The sequence below is a fragment of the Bos taurus genome, chromosome 8, assembly GCF_002263795.3.
Source record: "Bos taurus isolate L1 Dominette 01449 registration number 42190680 breed Hereford chromosome 8, ARS-UCD2.0, whole genome shotgun sequence".
Lineage (NCBI taxonomy): Eukaryota > Metazoa > Chordata > Mammalia > Artiodactyla > Bovidae > Bos > Bos taurus.
This window is the reverse complement of record NC_037335.1, coordinates 22,872,247-22,882,390: the sequence shown is the minus strand read 5'-3', so window position 1 is coordinate 22,882,390 and position 10,144 is coordinate 22,872,247. Positions and strand designations below refer to the sequence as shown.

At 38.4% G+C, this 10,144-nt stretch overlaps 1 protein-coding gene across 1 annotated transcript; it reads right to left on the bottom strand.

Annotated features, from left to right (window-relative positions):
- Positions 1–5,589: 5,589 nt before the first annotated feature.
- KLHL9 (kelch like family member 9) lies at positions 5,590–8,121 on the bottom strand. The gene is given in 1 exon segment (NM_001076956.1): positions 5,590–8,121. A coding segment is annotated over 1 exon segment (1,854 nt). The 5' UTR covers positions 7,831–8,121; the 3' UTR covers positions 5,590–5,976.
- Positions 8,122–10,144: the final 2,023 nt, after the last annotated feature.

Below are 10,144 nucleotides of genomic sequence, written 5' to 3'. Positions count from 1 at the left end.
TAACAAAGGAATTCTAAATTCTAATTCTAGAGTTATCCCTGTTAAAATTACCTACAAGGCACAATGCCTTGTATTACACCTAAAATCTGCTGAAAGTATTAACCAGTGCTTTAAGTTATGAAACAAACACAATAAAAACAAAATTCCATTCAAAAGAGCAATCTACATGCCAAAGACAACGTGAATAAAAGATCACTATAACTGAAGAAAAAGACCCCAGTGTGCCCATATTATAAATAAGATTCTACTACATGATTTTAAAAAGCATAAAAATTCAGTGAGAAAGTAAAGATTATTCAAAAAGTTGTTGTGAAACAACTGGATAACAACTTGGAAACAGAAAACTAGTGAAAAGCTAAAAAGCCATATCCATAACAATGACATCAAATACCAGGGTAATTACATCATCACATGATGAGGAAAATTATGCAAAGAAAGCATTAAAAAAATGAGGGAGAGGGTGGGAAGATTTGGGAGAATGGCATTGAAACATGTATAATATCATATATGAAACGAGTTACCAGTCCAGGTTCCATGCATGATACTGGATGCTTGGGGCTGGTGCACTGGGACGACCCAGAGGGATGGTATGGGGAGGGAGGAGGGAGAAGGGTTCAGGATGGGGAACACATGTATACCTGTGGTGGATTCATTTCGATATTTGGCAAAACTAATACCATTTTGTAAAGTTTAAAAATAAAATTTAAAAAATAAAAGTACTAGGAGATACTCCAAAAAAAAAAAAAAAATGACAAAGGAAAAACTAATTTCACTACAATATAAGAAATACCTTGTGTAAGACATATACTCAGAGAAAAAAGATGGGAATAAGATAATATTCTTAATATAAAAGAATTTTCAAAATTCATCTTCATTTCAACCAGAAAAGAGAAAAGCTATTTGAACAAGAAACAAGCAGTAAATGCTACCTGAGCACATTAAAAATAAGCACTGACAAAGCAATAAAATAAAGGACAAGGAATGTGACATGAGAACTATGGACAAAAACTACAATATTATCACTAAAAGGTCAAAATACAAAACAGACAGACATACTTGACTATTAAATTGAAGATGGCGATCAAAGGTACAAATAAGTCCCAAGAGTATAATGTTCAGCATGGTGGCTATTAGTAATACTGTACTAAATATTTGAAAGTTGCTAAGAGCACAGATGATAAAAGTTCTCATTACAAGAAAAAAGTGTATAACTATGTGTGGTAATGGAAGTTAATTAGGCTTGTGATCATTTCATAATATATACTATAACCATCCTCTGCTAGCTGTGATGTTTTGGGCTTCCCTCATGGCTCAGATGATAGAGAATCTGCCTGTAATGCAGGAGACCTGGGTTCAATCCCTGGGTCCAGAAGATCCCCTAGAGAAGGAAATGGCTCCAGTGTTCTTGCCTGGAGAATTCCATGGATAGAGGAGCCTGGTGGGCCAAAGTCCAAGGGGTTGTAAAGAGTAGGAAATGGCTAAGAGACTAACACTTTCACTTTCATCGAATCATTATGTTGTATGCCTGAAACTAATATAATAAAATGCCAGTTATAACTGAATTTTAAAAATTGAACAGCCCTGTTCCCATAAAAATGACACTGAGGAGAAAAGTCGTTGTAGCTAATAGAACATTTAAAACAATAGAAAGGAATAAATAATTCACATATAAAAAAAATGCACAGGCTCAATAAACAAAAATTCACAGTTTTCAATAATTAAATATAAGTACAAACTGTAAATAATCAGAACTGCAAAGATTTCCTTTGAAATAGTCACTAAACACATTCTGGTGAAAACACATATTCACACACTCCTGGAAATATTTTTCAAAAGCGTAAAAGAGCCTACACTATTTCACTCAGATTTCACTTAGAATTTATCACAGGGCAATAGAGATGGAAAAAGTTTTATGAAAGAGTATTAAATCTTGCTTAATTTATGATAAAAAATTAGGGTTAGATATTTAAATATAACCCATAAGGAAATATATGAAAGCATATTCATGGATAAAATATGGTATAGATATTTAACACTTTCAAAGAAAAGAATCTGTGAAAATCATTAAGACAAAATTAAAGTAAAACATGATGTAGTACAAGGTCAATTAGTAATAACTATCCTAATGCTTCTCTGTATATGTTTTATGCTAATCACTTTGAATTATTATCTCCTTATAATTCTAATATAGATACATTTATTAACATGTACCATCCATCCCATGGACAAACTGGAAGATGAACCTTGAGAGGTTAACTTACCCTAAGGTCTTTCAGTTGAGCTGTGGACAGAATGTTGCTTTGAATTCTCAATAGTATGTTTTGGTAGTTTTGAGTGAAATTTTCTGAAGGTGTATATTTTATCTTTATAATCAGAACAAGATTTTAATTAGAAACCAGAAAAATTGGAACATGATTAAATATGTTTACTTTGCAGGTAAAGTACAGAAATACTACTCTAGGCAAATGGGAAAAAAATTAGGTATGGACATTAATCTGGTTTATAAATGCAATGTTTTTCTTAATGCACATGCATTTGATAATTAAGGAAAAAACATCTTATATACTACTTTCTAATACATATAGATTTTTTAAATATATTTAATTACATATAGATTTCAGAAAACTTGGAGAAAGCCATAATAATAGCAGTGTGTGTCTCTGGAAGTTGAACTTACTTCATCATCCAGATTTTAGCTTAAGGTTTGGCATATTTGCAATATATTTGACAAATGTCTGTAGAGTCCCTGCAATGCAGGCAGGAGACCCTGATTTGATTCCTGGATCGGGGAGATCTGCTGGAGAAGGGATAGGCTACCTACTCCAGTATTCCTGGGCTTACCTGGTGGCTCAGCTGGTAAGGAATCTACCCGCTATGCAGGAGACCTGGGTTTGACCCCTGGGTTGGGAAGATCGCCTGGAAAAGGGAACGGCTGGCTACCCACTCCAGTATTCTGGCCTGGACAAGTCCATGACCTGTAAGTCCATGAGGTTGCAAAGAGTCAGACACAACTGAGCAACTTTCACTTTGTACATAGGTAAATTCACAATATATCTTGTATTAACATGTTACCTTTGAATGTGGAATCATTGATAATTTATACCTTCTGGTCATTTTTATTTTCCTGTACTTACACTTACATAGGGCTTCCCTGGTGGCTCAGTGGTAAAGAATCCACCTACCAGTGCAGTAGACGTGGGTTTGATCCCTGGACTGGGAAGATCCTCTGGAGAAGGAAACGGCCACCCATTGCAGTATTCTTGCCTGGGAAATCCCACGGGTAGAGGAGCCTGGTGGGCTACAGTCCATAGGGTCGCAAAGAATCAAACACAACTTAGCGACTAAACAACTTACTGTAACAGACAAATTATTTTTATAATCAGGAGACTTAACAAAAGTCAACTTTTGACCCTATCAGAAAAACTAAAACAAGAAATTAAAATTTAACAAAATGTTTTATATGCTTACAGTTTTTATCCTCTTTGAAATATTTTTCTACAGTCTAAATTTTCTGTTTAAAAAACCAAAACTATCAGCTTGTTAAAACAGGTATCACCCCAATCATTTCAGTCACCTAAAATTTCCATATCTGTAAGGAAGGAATGCCAGATTTAATATATTTAATTAGCAAAGCACCAGTGAGTTGTTTTATGATTATCAAGAGACCTGTAAACTGCAGAAAATTATAAAGTAAAAGGATGAGAGGTGGGATGTGTGAGGCTGGAGGTAGGGGGTATAGGTGGAACAGTTAACTTACCTGGATAAATAATATTTAATTACAAAACAACAGGGTCAAATGTAATAGAAGGCAGAAACCTTTTCTCAACAAAGAAAAGAGAAAAGCTTATGCAGAACAGTACCATTTCAGCATGTCAGAATTAGCACCAAAAAAGTAATATATCAAAATGACATAAAAAATAAAGGAAACTTGGCAAAATTATACCCAAAAGGTCAAAATACAAAAGATGGACAAATTTGATCTCAAAAATTAACTGAATGCCCTGTCTTGTAAACTTCTAACAGACAGAGAAAAAAGTCAATGCAAGCAAATGCCAGTTAAATTATATTTATTATATAAAGAGATGCTATAACTTGATATGAAAAAGAAAGCAACTCCAATAGGTATTACAAGAGCAAAGGACATTAACATTTGATTATAAGAGGAACACAGCTACTGAAAAATGCAAATATTTAACCTAATTAGTAATTAAGGAAATAACTGAGATGCTCTTTCTTGCTTATTTGATGCACAAAGTTATTATAATTTCTACTTTTTCTATTTTCTAAATGTACTCAAATGTGCTATATTTAGTAATAAAAAATTGAGTCATTAAAAAAAATAGGAAGTATGAAATTTTCTGCCAATGCAGAAATCATTAAAGCATTAAAATGAAAAGGGCAGTGAGGCTCAGATCCCTTGAAGCCAATTCCTTTCGTTCTGGTTCCTGAGATGGTCAATAACAAGGTTGTTTCTGATTTACACTATGACAATCTCTTTACACTATGACAGGGATATAAATATATATGTAAATTTTTTCTTCAGGCAGGCAATTATTCCAGGGAAGTACCTCTTCAGATTCTTCAGAATCACTCACTTCAGAGGACTCATATGATTCCACTTCTGGTAAGGTCCCATTAAGGTCTCCCCTTGTCGTTCTCAACCAGTAGGGATGCCTCTGGTATTGAAGAGGCTGAAGATATACTTTAGTACTGCCTGCAAGACAACAGTGTCCTAGGCTTTCTATGGCTGGCTTCTTAGGGAATCTGAAGTTGGTCCTGTCCTTCAGACATAGCCAAAAGGACATTTTCTGATGTGATGCCAAAAGTACATCTTCCACTTGCTCAGATCACAGCCTCAAGACTGATCACACAAAGCTCAGGATGCACATGGGCTGGAGCAGCACCACAGCAACCACCTCAAATCAATCAAATAGTTATGTCAGAATGACTAAGTTGAGAGACTGAACTTAAAAACCTACAGCTTTGTTGAGCATGCTTTTGTCTTTTTCATAAGTTTTACTGATCACAAAGGTGAAAAGTAGCAGAGTCTAAATTTACTGAGCAAAAGCAATTCTCTGAGACTTGAACTCTGCTAAATAATCTGTATAAAGGCAACTCTACAGAAAACAACATACAAGCAGGAAAAGTTAAGTTTCATCTATAGTAACAATTCAGTCAAATGACGTATTTGGTTGTTATTAATAATTTAATGTTTAAGTCCTTATCTACATCACTGCAGTAAGACTACATAGACATTTATTCTCTAGTAGTGAATTCCCATTTGAACAGAAATAGCTGCTACGTAGAAGAGTTTAAATTTACAATTTTACTATAGCTGAAGTGCCAATCAATTTAAAAATTATATATGTATATGCATGTATATACATATGTATGTGTGTGGTAATGTATTTTCTCTCTTCCTCTCCCCAGAAAGAGATATGAAACCCTGACTTGGGGTTATACTATTTTTTGAGTTAATATTCCTCCAGTCTGCCAAAGAATTGTCACATATTCTGAATGTACCCACACAATTTGGTGAGTCAGCAGCTATGTCACAAACCATGAAAAGAGGGAAGCAGCTAATAAGGCTTGGTGACCTTTTTTGTTTATTATTTTAGGTTATAGCAGGCATCCTCCCTTTGATGTTTTGTAGTCAAAGATGAAAACTTTCAACTTTGATGCATAATGAACATAATTATACATTTACTTCAATCACCTACACTTTACCTTACACAACACCACAAAAAGATATCTATCATTTTTCTGCTTTTTACATTTGTTAAAGTAGCTATGTTGAATACATACATTTGCAGAATACATTTGTTAACCATTTGATAAACATACTAAGCCAAACAATACAAATAACATCAATTACCTTTTTAATCTAATAACTGTACCAATCATTGTAAGAAGATACAACTGAAGGGGAATTATGGGATCATCCTTGATGCACTGCAAAGGTTTTACACCTTGGTCCTAAGAATGATCTGAAGGTGCTGAAAGAGGTGATTCTCTGGAAGGTGACCCAGGATTTTCTTCAGGTGGAAAAACTGTGAGAGTACAAGCTCGAATGCCACCAAGTGACTCTGGAAGGTCAAAAACTTTGTGCCACTCATCCTTTTCTGGGTCATATTTCTGGACAATTTCTACCATACAACGATTATTCCAAGAATATCCACCTACAACATAGATTTTATTTTCAAAGACAGCAACTCCAACATCACTTTGACCTCTTAACATGGCAGCAATTGGTGTCCACTGGTCAAGGGTTGGCGAATAGTATTCACAGCTTAGAACATCATCATAATCACTTGTTCCTCTGAAGTGATTGCCACCAATGACATAGAGCTTGTCTCCAACTGTACACATGCAATGCAGACCTCTGACTGTAGTCATTGGAGCCTTCTGTGTCCATTTGTCTGTATCAGGGTCAAAACACATGAGCTCATTTTGGAAAGTGTCATGAGTAATTCCTCCTGAAATATACATTAAGCCTCCATACACTGTTCCAGCATGGCCATAGTGGGGTTCACTCATTTTCGCAACATAGCTCCACTCATTCATTCTTGGATTGTAACATTCTACAGTGGCCAGCTCACCAGCTGCACTTCGCCCACCAACAGCATACAAATGTCCTTTGAGGGCGCTCAAGTGAAAAAATGTGCGCTTTTCATTTAATGATGCAACCTGCATCCATTTATTATATCGAGGATCAAATCTGAAAACTGTATCAACAGCAGTTTTTCCTTTTGTATCATAATTACTTTGACCACCAACTACATAAAGAAAGTTTCCAATGACAGCAATGCCGTGCTGATAACGAGGAGCATCCATGGGGGCTAAAGATCTCCACTCTTGAGCCCTCTCATCATACATCCGTAGTTCTTTACTGACAACCAGCTGCTGCCTCAAAACGCCTCCTAAGGTAACCAAGTGTGTCGAATCAGATCGAATGGCGGTTCTATCTGACTGCATCACTGGCTGCATATACGGCATCATTTGGTAATTGCTAGCTTCCAAAAGCAAATTCACACACGTATTGTCTGTTCTCATAAAATCTACTGTCTGCACATAATTGATGAGATCCTGTGGTGTCATCAGTGGAAATCGAATATTCTTCATTAATTTTGCAGCATAATCCATCCGAGGATCTTCCAACCTTAGCCAGCGACAGGCAGCCTTAAAGAGCTCAAGTTCAGTACAGTGCTTAAGGCTATTGCTAGAAAGCACAAAGGCAAGCCGTTCAAAAGGGAGTTTTAGAAACTCTCCAGTGCTCAGTAAGGCAGGAAAATTCTTCAGAATGAAATTATTGACATATTTATCTACTTCTATAAGATTGTAGGTGTTAGCAATCCGTCCAACTTCAACACAGTTATCTAAAGAGACTCCTGAAATAAGAAACACTTTACAGAAGTCTAAAACAGGCAAGATTTGCAAAAAGCTGGCAGCTTCAAGAGTGTCCTGAAGATTGTCCATATTAAGAGAAAGCTTTGCAGTATAAATAAAATCAATAATTTTCTTCAGACCAACTTTGTTCACCCCGTGAAGCTTAATGCACATTAAATCCTGTTCTTTCATTCCACCTGTGAACATAGCCTTGAAGTAATCACTAGCGGACGCCATCATAGCTCTATGAACAGGGAAGATTTCATCTCCATCACCTGGTACCAGAGTCACATCACAAAGCAATCCTTCTATTCTAAGTTGATCAAAACCTTGCAATACCACCGAACTGTGAGTATTGCTGGTAAAAAAACGTGTGGTTCCTGCCTTGCAAGGCTGTAAATGGGCGGAGACGCCCATTTCACCGTTACCAAGAGACACTTTCATGTGAACGCCTTCCTCTTGCACAAAGATGTATGCCGGACAAAGACGTTACGACTGGAAAGCTTTAAAGGGAACGAGGATGTCCCAAGAGCAAGAGAGTTCGCTTTCCTTATCAAGGGCAAACTGTCACTGCAGCACGCCTCAGAACACAACAGTCCCACATTGAAAATTGTTCTGCAGCTGGCCCCAGAGGGCTGTGGACCTCAAATCTGACTACTGTGTAGATGATTCATCACCTGAGGCAGTTAAGTGACCCGGTTCACTTGGTCCGGCCTGCGCTGCTCTTCTTCCCGCAGTTCTGCTCCGGGCCAAGGGGGAGGTGCCGCCACGTCCTGCGGCCCGGCGTCTCGCTCGACGGCGAGGGCCGGCACCTCAGAGAGCGGCCCGCCGCGCCCTCCGCCGCCCTTTGAGCGTCGCCGCGGCTACCGGCCCGTCCTGGAGCAAGGACCTGGAACACGAGCCTGGGCCTGGAACACGGGCCGAGGCCCCAACGCCGAGCCGGTCCTTCCGGAAAGGCCTCGTCCCAGGATCCCCCGGGCTAGGAGCGGCCGTGGCAGCTACTGCGGCTGCGCAGCCGCCAGACCTCGCCAGTAGGCGGGCATGTGGGGGATGGGAGGATGTGGGCGGTGCCTCGAGCAGGCGGGGTTTGGGTCCGGCAGGGTTGTGCTGGGTGGGCCAGCGGGGTGTCTTCGGGGTACTTTGTATGTGGTATTATTAAATAGGAATGGGTGCGCAGATGTTATTTTTAATATAAATCTTTCACTGCAGCTGAGCTGTTCCTCTAAATGAATACTTCGAGATTTACATTTCTTGGCTTCTCCCTTTTGGATAACTGAAATGCAGCTTTTCTGGAAGCTGAAACCTGGCAGAAGGCTTCCTTAGGGGGAAGATGCTTTTAGTTTTCCTCTATAAAAAAAACTTTGTTAATTCTTATCCCACACTGGGAATGTTCTGGCAGGTCAGCGGTTAGGACTCGGCGTTTTCACTGCTGTGGCCAGGGTTCAAACCCTGGCTGCAGAACCAAGATCCCTCAAACTCCTCAACCAAAAAAAAACAAAAAAATCCTATCCCACACAATTTAATAGACAGTTCATTTATAACTCTGGGTACATATTTTCAAATTTTAATCATTTAAAACAGGTCATTTGCTTCTCTTAAAATACCAAATTATGACCATGCTATGTCAATAGTATAGGCTGAATTTTTCCCATGCAGCAGAATTCTATCAGTAAATTTTTCGTGCTTTTGTTTTCCACTCACAAGTTTTTAAATGGATAGACAATTGTCATTTGTTCCTGAATATATACTTCCTTGTTCTCCAGTGTTACAGACTCTGAGCACAAAACTTCCCGTTTTGGGATAAATCCTAACGTTAGAATGCTGCTTGAAGACATACAAAGTTTTTTTTCCAAAATATTGTCACCAGAGATGTTTTGAAAAACGACAGATTGGCACTTTCCATTGGCACTTGCCATCTACCTACAAGGATTAAATAAATCATTCCTGCTGTTGTAGCTGCTGGCCTTCAACACCACCTGATGGGTATTCAGAGTGGAGATCCAAAGGAGGCACTCGTGCTCTGGCAAAACTGGCAGAACAGGTCTTCAGATAGATATTTTCAGGAGCAGATTTTAGGAGCACAATTCTTGCATCTCCTCATATCTAGAAAAGCACTAAATTCCTTCATGGTGATACCTGTTCCCTCGTGACTAGCAAAATCTTCTGCAAAAACACGTGCTTGATTGCATATACCCATCTCTTCACCGAAATCACATATATACCGACCTTCCCTCTACCTCTTTGGAGCAGCTTCCCAGAGTATTTGAAATGCTATCTCCAGGGCTATAGTCCTCATTTTGCCCCCAATAAAACTTAACTCGCAACTCTTTTTAAGTACTTTTTTTAAGTCGACACTTTGAGTGTATATGTATCCCGCTACTGATATTTCCCTTAATGGTTATTTTAAAAATTTACATTTTAAAAAATTCAAATATAGTTGATTAACTTATATTTTAAAAATTACTGCTGCTAAGTTGCTTCAGTTGTGTCCGACTCTGTGCGACCCCATAGACGGCACCCCACCAGGCTCCTGAGTCCCTGGGATTCTCCAGGCAAGAACACTGAAGTGGGTTGCCATTTCCTTCTCCAATGCATGAAAGTGAAAAGTGAAAGTGAAGTCGCTCAGTTGTGTCTGACCCTTAGCCCACCAGGCTCCTCCGTCCATGGGATTTTCCAGGCAAGAGTACTGGAGTGGGGTGCCATTGCCTTCTCCATAAAAATTACTAGTCAATTTAACTTTGGGTATATGAATAAATGT